The following is a 13,800-nucleotide window of genomic DNA, read 5'->3' as shown; positions in this document are numbered from 1 at the left end:
AAGCATCTATGTCCACTGTGAGCGACCATCTTTGAACAGGGGCGGTGGTTTACGACACCAACTCTCTGCCATCTATAATCCAGTTTTGAGATCCCTCCCAGACGCCTTAACGCCCACTCACACCCTGGGCCATCTGACCTCAGGAAATCACATGATAAGGTGGGGCCAGGTTTCACAATGAACCCACCCGAAACTCTGGCTGATTGGGACCCACACCCAGTTTCACACCTTGGCTCATGTGATTAGAGGATCATCAGGGGGTCCTTTTGTCCCTCTGTGGGGGGAAACTCCCACTAGGTTTATATCTGTGACTCTCCACCATTTGACCTTAGAACTGAAGAAGCTTCTCGGATGAAGGTGAAACGTCTTCAAGTAACTTAAAGAAGTCCAGACGCTTTTCTTTCCAAGCTCCTTTTGTGTTGTATTTATTAATTATTGACAATCAACTCCAGTAGCCGTTCTTACATCTTCTGATTAATAATAGCTCGATATTTAGCTTAATACCTGATAAGCATTCATTCATTAGCGCTTCGTTAGTGTTACATGAGCATACCGTCACGATAGGACTCACCTGTGGCCCAGCAGCACCTGGGAGGTTCTCAGGTTCCTCTCTCACCAGGTGAGTCAGATATCTGTGTACAGTAACAGACCTCACCACCGGGAGCTCTTCTTCTATTACGACTCTGCACAAGAAAGAAAAACACAAATCAAATGTATTTATTAACAGCGTTCTAAACCAGAGCTGTGCGTCACAAAAAAAGTCTTATAAAATATTTAAAGTTGTATCTGTACGTTTAAGGCAACAGATTAAAACGTGACTGAAGACTTTCAGCTTCGGTTTATCAAAGGTTTTATTAACTGTTCAGGGATGTCAGACATTTTCATGCACAGCCGCCAATTTTCAAAAGCTTTAAAAGCAATTGGAAAAAAACACAATTCAATATAATTAAATAATATATTTATAATATATTAATATAAATATAAGTTTTTAAACTTGGATGAAAATCCAATGACTGCCTGATGTCTGGAACACATCGTCTCAGTCCTGCATCCTCCCTTGAGACAAGGGAAAAAACCCAAAAAACTTTATTAGTTCTTTTAATTGATAGGATTGTGTGCTGGGATTATGTGATCAATATGTTTTAGTCTGCACTTAAAATGAGCATTTGAATTAAAGTTGACAGCCTGTTCATGATTTACACTCTTGCTGTTGTTGGGGGTGGGGAGGAGTGAGCAGGGTGAAACGTCTGAGGTGTCAGAGGTGGAGCAGCAGTGGGGGTGAGTCTGATGTTGGAGACCGCCTCATCGATGAATCAAACCTGTTGAAGTTCATTTGCCCACCTCGAGATGGCTCTGAGGCCCCTCCAGACCTCACCAACGTTGTTCTGTTGGAGCTGGTTCTCCATCTTCTGCCTGTAGCTGTCCTTCCCTTTCCTTATCAGTCCCTCAGCTCTCTCTGCACCCTTTTCAGCTCCTCCTTGTCTCTAGATTTGAAGGCCCTCCTCTTCTGCTTGAGGACGGCTAATCCAAGGTTTGTGAAATGTTTTTATGTATTTATTCAAATTGGTATATTGTATACTGTGGTGGAAGGTTGGGATTTAAGGATTAACCTGAAAGTGGAATAATGGTTTAGTCTGTGACAGATAAACATATTTAAGGTTGTCATTAGAGGGTTGATGTGCTGTTAAGAAGCTCGACAAGTGAATTGTTTGTAAGGAGTAACCAGTAACCAGTTATGTGACTAAATGAAAAACATCAGGAAACTCTTAAACACATCTGTTTATACAAGAGGCCAACTGCAAATCAGCCTTCATGTAACAGCATGAACGAGATGTCGTTTGTCTGAAGAGCTCACCAGAATCATCTTCAGCATCCATCTCTGATCCAGATGGATGTAGAAAAATGGACTCAGCTGCACGTTACAGTTCAGCCCCAACATTTAACACTATAAATAACTCTGAGACCCCCAAAAGCTGCAGTTCGTCCACCTGATGCTCCTAAAACGAGTCCCCTTACCAGCAGACACCTTCTCGTGCAGTTACCTCTGATCCCCTAAAACTCGACCATAAAGTCGTGGCTTCAAAGGACTACTCCACCAACCAGTGGGTGATGTCATGGTCACTACTTCCATGTTTTACATGCAGAGTATGGATGTGTCTTACTGGTGTCCCTGGGCTGCCGGGGTCTCCTTTGGGTGCTGGTCTGGTGCTGTCGACACCCGGGGTGCCCCGTCAGAGTCGGTGTTTGGTTCTTGAGCTTCCAGCTGTTTGTGGAGCTGCTGTCGGCCTTCTGACAGAAGAAAGAGCTGATTTTACATTTTTATTGACATTAAAGACATTTAAGTTTCCTTGTATTTAGTCTGGTCACGTGTATGTTATCTTTCCATTTAGTTATTTTACTTTGACTCTTTCCGTGTTTCGTCCTTTTGTCTCCTCGTGAAATCAGTCGTGTCTGTTTAATATCAAGTTCCTACCTCATTACTCCTGATTTGTGCCAGCTGTGTCCACAGCTGTCTGCCTGATCACCCTCACCGTCCATGGGCATCCGATTACTTTTTCTCAAGTAACGAGTAAAGTAAGGGATTACTATTGCAAAAGCGGTAATTAGATTACTATTACTTTCCCGTAAGCATGCTGCATTACTAGAAGCGTGATTTTTTTTTGCGAAAGTGTCTCATGACAGTGACGTAAGCGAGTGCGACATTCGTGACAACAGCTGTGTGCAGATCAACAATGGATCATATATCGAGTGCAGAGAGAGTATGAGCGTGCAGCGTTTAAAGCGTGGAAGTACTGACCTTACTTTGAGTTTGATTCCATAAAAAGTGACAAAAACATTAGTGTCCGTTGTGCGTGGGAAGAAAACTTCTTTTTACAGCGAAAAAACCCCTAAACTTCCAAACAAGCACCGAGTAGCTACGACGTAATGGGAAACTCACAGAGAAACTCGCGGATTCTTCCACTGACCGCTGCACACCTGCACCAGGGTAACCCTCCGCCTACCCCACTCCTGCTTTACAGGTGAAAATAGAGCAACAGGACCGCTAGTCTTTGACTTTATTTATTTTCTGCTGTGTTTTACTTGCATCTATTTGAAAGACTGAGTGTAAACACACAAAATATTTTATTTTATGTGCAGAAAATAGGTTTAAATGTTAAACAAATTTCTTCCAGTCAGAGAATGTTGCATATAATTAAGTTTTTGCTTGATGCATACTGATTACTTTTTCCAAGTAACTTGACCAACACTGGCTAGGAGGATTGCCAGGATTTATACTTTGGGGAAACCAAACAACCTCTGGCTAAGAGGATGGCACAACACAGAAGAGCCACCTCGTCAGGCCAGGACTCTGCAGTCTATTCACACCTACAGGCCAGTGGACACTCTTTCAATGATGAGGATGTAACATCCTGGACAGGGAGGAACTCTGGTTTGAGGGCGGAGTCAAGGAGGCCATTAAAGACAGTTTCTGAATGGAGGAGGGGCCTAAGGGTCCATCTGTCCCCATCTTACAATGCTGTGATTGCAGCCATTCCCCAACTCTCTGTGAATGGGACTCATGGTTATTGATCAGTGGTCATGAGAATTTGCATAATTAAGATTAAGGAACTGACCTCCCAGCCCATTGTTCCTTCAGTGGGCTGGTTTCAGTCATTATGCAAATGTACTGTTTGTTAGATTGAGACCTGCAGTCAGCTGGATGAGTGACGAAACATTTCATCCCCTGAAAACATCCAGAGGATCAATCGACAGCAAGATTAAAAAACAAACAAAAGAAACCAAACACTCTTAATTTTCCAATCAGAAAAAAGGCAAAAGCACATACGTTTGTTTTGTTTGTTTACAAAAAAAGACTTCAGGACTAACCTGATTGCCTTACAATCTGTTGGAGAAGTGTGCTGCCGATGGGCGGCATGAAAATGAGAATAAACGGCTTGTAGAGCTGGGTGGTCATATATAGTTAGAGAACCAGTATGGATGTTTCTCCAGTAAATTCAGTTTTGTTTTCTAAGTGAGTGCATTTTCTCTTCTGTTGGCTAAACTAAACAGAAAAGACTGGGCGTACCTGTAAAACATGTGAGGCAGGTTAAAGAATAGCAGTTTACCTGCCAGACATGTTTAATGCTAAAAATGTGTTTTGTGATTGCTTCATGTTTAGAAAGCTGCTGTAAAGTCTTCATGCAGGACTTTGGAAAACTAATAATGTAACTTTCAGTACTTGAAAGTGTTTAACTTGCAAGTAACGGCCAGTTTGTACCAGACCTTTGTAGAAGCTCTGATTCATGCTCCGGTTTCATCACATCTTTGTTGAGTCCATCCGAGAAGACATAGCATACATTTACACTGCTATGCAGATGACACCCAGCTCTATCTGTCCATGAAGCCAGATAACACACACCAATTAGTTAAACTGCAGGAATGTCATAAAGACAAAGACCTGGATGGCACTAACTTTCTGCTTCTTAATTCAGATAAAACTGAGGTTATTGTACTCGGCCCTGAAAATATTAGAAATATGGTAATCGAAGCACTTGGTACGGTGACGCCCAAACTAGGCAAGTGGCTCCAGCAGATCCCAGGAACAACATCGGAGAGCTCTGTGAAGAAGAGCTCAGTCCTGGGAACAGCTGAGATACTGCACAGGACTCACACAGACAGGACTGGAACTCAAAACACTGCTTTAATGCTGAAAAACCCTCATAAAAATAACTAAAAAAAAAACCAAAGTAGAAAGACTGGAACACGACAAACACACGGCATGGAGAAAGTACGACGCAAAAGAGAGAAAAGGCAAACAGAGGGCTTATATACACAAGGAGTAATCAGGGAATGGGAAACAGGAGGGAGACACAGCTGGGAGAGGTTAGGACTAACGAGCCAGGGGCAGGTAAAACTGAATACACTGACATAGGACTGAGACTATCAAAATAAAACAGGAAATAAGACACAATTCACAAAAACTCAAACTTGACACTGAAGGACAGACAGAAGGAATATAACCCATGAAACAGAAGACAGTGACTTAAACTAGAGGCCAGAACAACAGATGACACAAAGAGAACAAAACCAAGAATAACCCTTAATACACTGTGTTGTTAATTTGAAGAAAGAAAGTCAAAAATCTGAGATCTCACAGTACTATTTCAGGATTAAAGAGTAAACATATTTCAACTTTAACCCTGAAATATTTTTCAAAATTAACAACAAAAATAAAAAAGATCTTTGATTAAAGCACAAAGATCTGACATAACAGTTGAAACAGCATGAGGGGCATAAGGCTCTGAGTCAGCAGTGTCAGTCCATCCAAGCAACATTCATCAAGCAGCACATTCTAAATGAATCCCAATCTGAAGAGGCGGCTGCACAGGCGTGCCAAGGTAAGAACCACGCTCGTCTTTTTGGGCTGAAGCGTTAATGCCCGTCTGCTCTGACACACCGTGAGCTGCTGCAGCTCAGTCTGTAGTCTGAGCTCCACTAAAAGTCTCAGCAGACAAGCAGCTGCTTTCACAACATCTGATTGCAAAGAAGAATGAAAATCACAGCTGGAATCACACAAAACTGACCTGTGATCAGACATCATCAGCTGGCTGATGATGTCAGGAGGAGACAGACGGTAAACTGTGCATGCAATCATTTCCTCTCTGACACAACAGGAAATTCCAAACTTCCCAAATTGACTCAGAAAAATCTGCATATTTTCTTTGACTGCACAAGATCGAAGAGAAAAAGACGTGAACCCACTTACAGCTCTGCTGCAGCAGCATCAGCACCTCTGCAACCAAACACAGCTGATCCAGAGCTGCAGCTCAGGGCTGCTTTTAGAGGAGGAGAGGGGCGATGGCGGGGGTGGAGGAGGAAGGGTGGCACCTCCTCCGGCTCCTCCCGTCATCTTCCTCATTAGAGGTGGATTTACATGTTGGACTTGTGAATCAAAAGGATTTTCTGGTCACACTGAAGCATCTGTTGTGAGTTTTGGAGAGAAAGCAACACATCGTCTGCACATAGACTGATTTATGTTCCACATTCTTACATTTTATGCCCTTAATCACTGAATTCTGTCTAATTGCTGCTGCTAGTGTTTCGATAAACATTGCAAACAGTGAAGGGGAGAGTGGGCATCCCTGCCCGGTGCCCCTCAGGAGACAGAAGCTGGACGATGTTTGCTCATTTGTTCGGACACAGGCTGTTGGGGAGTTTTGTTTTATTTTTAACATGTTCTCACTTCCAAAGCGTAACATTTTACACTAGGTCACAAATCGTCAACATATTACGTTTTTGGCTACCCACCATGTTCCTAAATGACGACCTCGGAAAAATGAGGAAATATGAGAACCATATGGACTCAATCTACACATGTTCACTCTTTTTCTTCAAATCGCTTAGAAACACGCTATTTAACATCCTGTCCTGGTTAAGATCAGGAAAAAGGTTAGGTTTAGGGCTGGAATACAGGGCTGGAACGTCTATTACCGCGGGAGCGTCATTGCACTGGATTTCGGCCATAATCCGCAGCGTACCATAAGAACGCCTTATGCGTTCCTTTCGCGTTCCCCAGGAATGCCGCGGGACGTGACAAACCGTCGGCATGTTACGCCTCGGGAGTGAGAACGGGCTGATTTTTAACCAGTTAATGAAAGAGGTTCCAAAACCAAATTTGTGTAAAGTTGCAAATAAAAATTTCCAGTTAACTCTTTAAAATGTTTTTTCTGCATCTAGAGAAAATATTTCTGTTGCATGAGTAGTCTTTTAAATTAAGTAAATCTACGTGCGTTTGTTGATGAGTGCCTACCTTTATCAAACCAGTTTGGTCAAGATGAATTAAAAGGGTTATTTTCTCGATTACCTACATTACTTCATTACTACTTCTACATTAATAAGGGATATTGGACGATAACTTGCGGGAAATACAGAGTCTTAACCTGGTTTTAGCAGGAGACTAATATTTGCAGAATTCATATTTGGTTGTAGTCTGCAATTTCCCTTCTAATCTCCTGCAACATCCTGTGGAATACAGGTGAAGGAATTGTTGAGAATTCCTTGTAGAATTCTGCAGGAACGCCGTCTGGACCTGGAGTATTATTAGTGGGCATACTTATCAGGGCTTCCTGGAGTTCACCTGATGTCAGTGGTGAATCCAGTACCACTGCTCGAGTGTCTAATAATTTTGGAAGAGTTATGTTGTCCAAAAACTGATCAATTTCATATTTAGACGGGTTTATTTGTGGTTTCATAGAAATCCCTAAAAATTCTGTTTATTCTTTCAGGGTCATATGTTGTGTTCCCAGATGAATCTTTGACAGCACATACAGTTGTTTCTTCTTTATTTATTTTTAACTGGTTAGCTAGAACCAACCAACCATAGCTGCGTTAATATCAGCGTTAGTATCAGCACTAATGATTTCATTAAATTCTAGCTTTGTTTTGGGTATTTTGTTCAGTATTTCCTGATCTTGGTCGGAGACGTAGGAGGAGCGTAGGAAGCGTGGGAAGCCCGACAGCAGCGAGCATTGGGAGTGCAGACACGGGAGCGGAGAGCACGAGGCAGTTGGGAAGAAGACGTGGCACGAGAGCCAATGAACTGTTTACATCACTGTAAATAAACGCACTCATCATCATTAAGAGTCCTGCATCTGGGTCTTCACCCCCACATCCCCACAGTTGGCCAGCGCTACCGTGACAAAGAAAGAATATTCCTTACTGTTGGGGTGAAGGGAGCGCCAACATCGCAAAGCCCAGCATCGCTCGTCTACAGTTTGAGTATATTTGTGGACTGCACTGACTTCCTGCTGTGTTGAGCCTTTCCACCTCTCTGTTTAGTGCGAAGATGAGGTCGAGTGAGTAATTTAGGTGTTCAGAGAGTGCAGTGGAAGAATGAGCCATCGTCAACATTTGGGCCATATTCACTTACGATACACAGCTTCTTGTTAAATATAGATAATTTAATCTGTCCTGGTCCTGGAGCGGTGACACCGTCGGCGCTGAAGGTCATGTGACAGCCTTCAAACCCAAAGACGCATGATTTTCTTTTACAAAGGCTGGAATCCAATAAAACAAAAAGACTTAACACAAATGAATAATCACACTAATTTTTCTTTGTATTATAGAAATAAAATCCTTACTTTTGCTCTGTGGATCCGAGTAGTGTAGTCAGTGTTTCAGGAATGCTGAAGAATCCCACGAGGGAGAGCACGGCAGCATCGTCCTGTGTTATGTATCATGGTATTAAACCTGCTGTTTACCAACAGAGGGGGAAACTCCTTTCAGGTGAGTTACTGTTATTACTTCTGTGCTCACATTTGGAAGTGAAATGTAATGTTTAAAGACCTCAGCAAAGACGATTAAAACCACAACTTGTCTAATAGCTTAAACTTAAACTGCTTAAACGGTGCTCAATCCGGTGTTTAAAGAATGGAGAACACAAACTTGTCCAAAAACCTCTCATGTTCAGCTGTTTTTTTGTAAAAAGATAACAATGTTAGCCTTTTCTGCAGCTATGGGGCATATATGGTATCACTCTTGGCTGGAAGCAGTGCTTAAACAATGGAAAAAACACAAACTTTGTCCAAAAACCTCTCATGTTTAACTGTTTCCCACTTTTTCTTTGGTCATTTTAGCCTTTTTGGCCAGGGTGAAGGGAGTATCTGCCATCAAACAAGAAGACAGCCGCATGTAGCTATGATGGTGTTTGCTAGTTCACCTTACATGCATTAATGTAATAACGTGGTTAGCCTACTCAACGTAAATTACACACGAACAACATTAAGCTACTCACGCAGAGAAGAACGGCTGCTGCTGCATCATCATCCTCATCATTTCTGCTACACTGGCAGGGCTAGGGGCCAGGACTCTCCTCTTCGGGTTTTTGGGGGATGTTGCTAACTCCGGGTCCGATAACAGGCACCACACCCGCAGTAGATGTGCTTGGTGTGAGGTCTCGCAGCAAGCTATCAAATACGGCGCATTTCTCTGCAAAATGCTGTAGTCGCCAGGTGTTTCATCAGATTCAAGGTGTTACCTCCTTTGACAGTATCACAGTATCAGCTTAAAGCACTTGTTGCAGCTGCTGAGTTTGCATCTTTTGCTGTGAAGTACAGCCAGACTTTGACCGCTTCACCTTGGGCATTTTTAATCTGTAGCTCTGCTCTAAAAGAACGTACGTACCTGGGCCCGCCTACTATCCTCGGAAAGGTAAAATGATTGGCTAGAATTCAAATTGTATCACAGCTCAGGAAAATAAAGCACCAAAATAAAGCACCGAAATGTGCGCTGCTTTTCGGTCTGGTTACTACCGTTTATGTCAGAACCAGTATCCGGTCTTGTACCGGTATCCGGTGCCATCATGGCACCGGATACCGGTACCCATCCCTACTAATAGACACCAGATTACTGAGCTTGAAGTCTTAAAATTATCAAATAAATAAACCATGAGATTTCAGGCTGATGGTGATGTTTGTGTTTCCATCTTTTTTCACAATAAAAAATTACCTTTGATAAAGTCTTTGAGCGTGTGATCACAAAAACATCAGATACCAGTCTGGAGGATAACTCCAGCCTGATGGTGCATCCCAGTAAACGACTCTATCATCCTGTAACTGTTATGTAACTCGTTGTGCAGTAAATTATCCAAAGGAAAACCCATTAAGTTCAAAAACTGTTGTACGAAAAGACTGTTTTTAACAGGAAGCAATGGAGCTCAGAGCAGCTTTCACCGCCACACGCTGCAACAATCACTCAGTGCAGAGACGTGTGGCGTCTCTGTGCTGCAGCATGGGCAGCGTCGCTGCTGAGTGAGGGAGCCTGGGCCTGCTGACTGCTTCTTAGGCATTGCAGCGCCACCTTGAGGCAGGAACACAGCAGTACCGTCTTTGACCTGAACGCAGAGATTGAACGTGACAGGATCACTGAATATTTAATATGAGCTTTAACATATCAGGTGGAAAATGTTTTAAACTTTGTTGTGCTGCGTTTATCTTTTTTAATGTCATGTTTGGGTTGTTTTCACTGACGCACACAGACACGGACACATGTCGGACTTTTATCTAAACACAAACTTTTATTCAGAAACAAACAGTACAAAATACATGCAGCTGTTTCAGAGGAGCTGCTTCAAGGCAGCTGCGAGCCTTGGAAATATTTGGATTTTAAAGGCAGGTTTTAAAATTTTCAACAGCAGGGGGCAGCGTTTCTTGAGCTGGCGTTGTTTTAACTTTAGTTTTTGATGTTTCTAAATTTTCTCACAGATTTTGTGTTTTGCCTGGCTGTAGCTGCAAAGGCACTGCACCAACGCCTGGTAGACATTTGTATCACAGTCCTGCTTCCTTTGGCATTTGTTAAACATAATTCATAAAGGTTTTAGGCATAAAATCATTTTTCAACACATTCTCGTGATGTCTTTCCTTAATTTGGAAGCATTTAGAGTATTTAAAAATGAAAACACCTTTAAAAATAGCACCCTATGACATAGAAAAGATTATTTGATTTCAGTAAAGTAGTTTCAGAGGAGTGAACTAAACTAACCACACATGGGTGGAGGAAAAGGCGGCTCCTTGTGTGTTTAAGTCTGGGAACACTTTAACTGCCCAGAACAAAACTCTGAGGTCGCTCTGCTGCTGTGTGGAGATCGGTGGCCCGGCGCCTCATCTGTGCTGTGACGGACAAACTCTCTCACATTCTGCCTGCGTCTCAAAGCGGTTGTTGTTGCCTCCGCAGCCGCTGTACCAGAAGCGAGAGCAGACGCTGCGTTTGTGGTCGAAGAACCACCTGACGGTGTAATTCACACAGTCGCCAGCATCCTTGCTGAGGAAGCAGATGCCTGCAAGAGGTGAAATAAATAAAATCTTTTATACTTCTGTTCATTTTCCACCATCAACATGATTCATGTTATACGAAACGCTGACAGGAGCGAGTAGGCAAAATCAGCTCACAGAAAAACAAACTTAATAAAACAGAATAGAAGAGCCCTTTATTGTCATTGTACATGTACAAAATTATGGGCGCTCTGCAACGCAGAAAGAAAATATATAAATAGTAAAGGGCTTTAGGAATAAATAGTAGACAGATCAGAGACAGTCAGCAGCCTTTAACACCCAAAGAGCAGTTTGGACCCAGCGTGTTGTTTCCACAGTTCATGGAGGAGCTGCTCACATACGTTTGTGGATCCAAAGATCCACACTTGGCCTGCCTGGTTGAAAGTCTCGATAAATGCACGGCGCTTCGGCGGGTACGGTTTATGCGAGTGTGACGCTTATTTTAAACGATGAAGAATACTGACATATAATTTTATTTTTGTATTTCAAGATCACGATAATCTTCCAATTTCGAACTACAAGTTAAAAAAGAACTAAGACAATTAAAATACACTTCAGTTAAATACTTATCATTCTTTTCCAAACCACGTGGAGCCGCAGTATCAGGACTAAAGAGCCGCAGGTTGCGACCCTGCTCTAGAGGAATGTGAGTGTGTGAGCGTCCTGAGTGATGAGGGTCACTCAGACCGTGCCTCAGATTGGTGGGCAGGGGTGGGGGAAGGAGCTGTTAGTGAGTCTGGAGGTGTGGCACCTGACTGACCTGAGGCGCAGACCAGAGAGCAGTGGGTCAAACAGGTGGTGGGCGGGGTCACCTGTGATGGCCCTGGTTTACCTGGAGGATCTGGCGATGGCCTCCAGGTGTGTCAGAGGGCAGCCAGTGATTTTTTGGGGGGTGTTAATGACCCTCAGTGCAGCCTTCCTGCTCTCAGTCGTGGCCCCTGAGTACAAACACCTGGCAGGAGGATCACGCTCTCCACTGAGGAGGGTAGAGCAGCAGCTCCTCCTCCACGTTATTCCTCGTGGAGGAGGAGCTGCTGCTGGGCCTTCTTTGCCAGGGTGTTTTATTTGATTTTTACAGACTATTATTAAATGCGTAAACAATGAAGAGTGAACTGAACAGGAAGTCTGTGCTCAGATATCTGCCATCTGCTCTGAAGCTGGGAAATATCAGTCTCACACGGTAGCAGGACACTGGGCATAGTTTATGTATCGAGCTGCAAAGTGCAGCTGTGCTTCTTACTAATAACACTGTGACCTGCTGAGACCCAGCACACTCATGTCCTCTGAAGGGGAATTTATTTTAGTCTGTATCTTCTGACTGGTTTGAGCTACCCCACTAAAAGACTTTCCCCTCAGTTCTTGGCTAGTTAAACTGAAGTAGGCTGAATGTTTGTGGCTCATGTTTTAGTCGATGTCTCCCTATTTGATGATTGCAGACTGTAGGTGCGATGTCACTGAGATCATCTGCGTTCCTCAAACGCAGCGTTCTTCCTGTCATCGTAGCGAAGAAGAGAAAGGACAGTGTGACTGAGAGCAGGTGGATGCTCACCTGTGGACACAAAGCTGTCCAGCTGCTTCGTCGGCTCCACGTTCACATCTGTCAGAGACCAAACAGTCAGCAGGGAGTGTGAGCTAAAGCTGCAGAGCTTCAGTGAAGCAGGTTTCATTAGAGCACTTTACAACACCACAGGCTGAGTTACACACACAGGGGAGAAATAAATAGCAACACAGACGGCCATAAACAGGCTGGTGATCCGAGTGTGTGCTTGTAATGATGTGGACTCACTGACGACTGAATGTGAACCATTCGTGGTTAAAATCTGTTTGTTTTTAACTAATTAGAAACATGTCTGTAAAGGTTCTCATCCAGCTCATCGTGTTCTGAGGAGCTTGGAAAGAAAAGCTTCTGGACTTCTTTAAGTTGCTTGAAGACGTTTATGCTTCTTCAGTTCTGAGAGCAACTGGTTTAAGCCCCGGCCTGAGAGGGGACGATGGACCCCCTAATGATCCTGTACCTAATCACACGAGCCGAGGTATGAAAACAGGTGCAGGTCACAATCAGCCAAGGGTTCGGGTGAACTCCCCACCCTATCATGTGATTTCATTCCCGACGCCTTAACACCCAATCACATCCTGGGCCTTCTGACATCAGGAAATCAGCCTCTTTGCTGATTTGATGAAAGCCCGATTAGGATAACCGCATGTTTTAAGAGCTTTCTTTGTGTGTGTGTGAGTTTGCTTGTGTCAAAATTGGGGACTTCTATCAGCTCACACACCAGTCAATTGGGGACACCTCTCCCTTTGGGGACCAAAACCACCGTCCCCAATTAGATTTACCTCTAACAACGTTCAGCATGCTCTAAAACATATTTTAATCCAAAAATATCACCTGTCCCCAAAAGTGACATTTTTTAGAATTTTTGTGTATGTGTATGACATTGCCACCAAAATTTTTCGCAATCTGCGTATATCTCTATGTTGCCCCCTAGTGGAAGTGTGTGAAATTGCAAAAATTTCCACTGTCCCCAAAAGTGACATTTCTTGGATTTTCTTGTGTGTGTATTACCTCTCCCTAACCCTTATATTATTATAGTGTAAGATTTCTTTTAATATACTGATCTTTGTCAAAAATCTTATTCAACATTCTTTCGTATGAATGGTTTTATATAAACAAACATTTGTTCTCTTAACTAAATAATAGAAATCAGTAGACTATTTGTTAGAAAGTAGATTATATTTTCAAAGGGTAAAGAAGACACTAGAAAATACAAAAGAGTCATATTTCACGTAATTATGATATAAATAATTTTAATACTTTTTAAAGAATTATTTGGCATGATGTGAAGCAGATGCATGAAATAATGGAGCACTTTAGGTTCATATTTGCTTTCTGAACTGCAGCTTGACATAAATTACTCCAAATTCTTGATACTTGTATTGCAACATATTTAAGATGTTTCTTGAATTTCTGTTGAATGGTGCAGGGATCCAA

General features: G+C 42.8%; 1 protein-coding gene across 2 annotated transcripts in view; it reads right to left on the bottom strand.

The window, feature by feature from the left end:
- Positions 1-9,350: 9,350 nt before the first annotated feature.
- The window catches only part of LOC146509222 (collagen alpha-6(VI) chain-like), a 103,022-nt gene continuing 98,572 nt past the window's right edge, over positions 9,351-13,800 (bottom strand). For both annotated transcript variants that reach the window (XM_085175953.1, XM_085175954.1), the window contains 2 exons: positions 12,358-12,405; positions 9,351-10,813 (listed from right to left, as the gene is read on the bottom strand). In XM_085175953.1, coding sequence (XP_085032079.1) covers positions 10,638-10,813; positions 12,358-12,405 — 224 coding nt within the window. In that variant the 3' untranslated portion in view covers positions 9,351-10,637. The remainder of the gene's footprint in view (positions 10,814-12,357; positions 12,406-13,800) is intronic.

This window comes from Neolamprologus multifasciatus, chromosome 11 (assembly GCF_963576455.1).
Source record: "Neolamprologus multifasciatus chromosome 11, fNeoMul1.2, whole genome shotgun sequence".
In the NCBI taxonomy this organism is placed as follows: Eukaryota; Metazoa; Chordata; class Actinopteri; order Cichliformes; family Cichlidae; genus Neolamprologus; species Neolamprologus multifasciatus.
The sequence above is the reverse complement of the archived record's forward strand: the minus strand, read 5'-3'. Positions and strand labels throughout refer to the sequence as shown.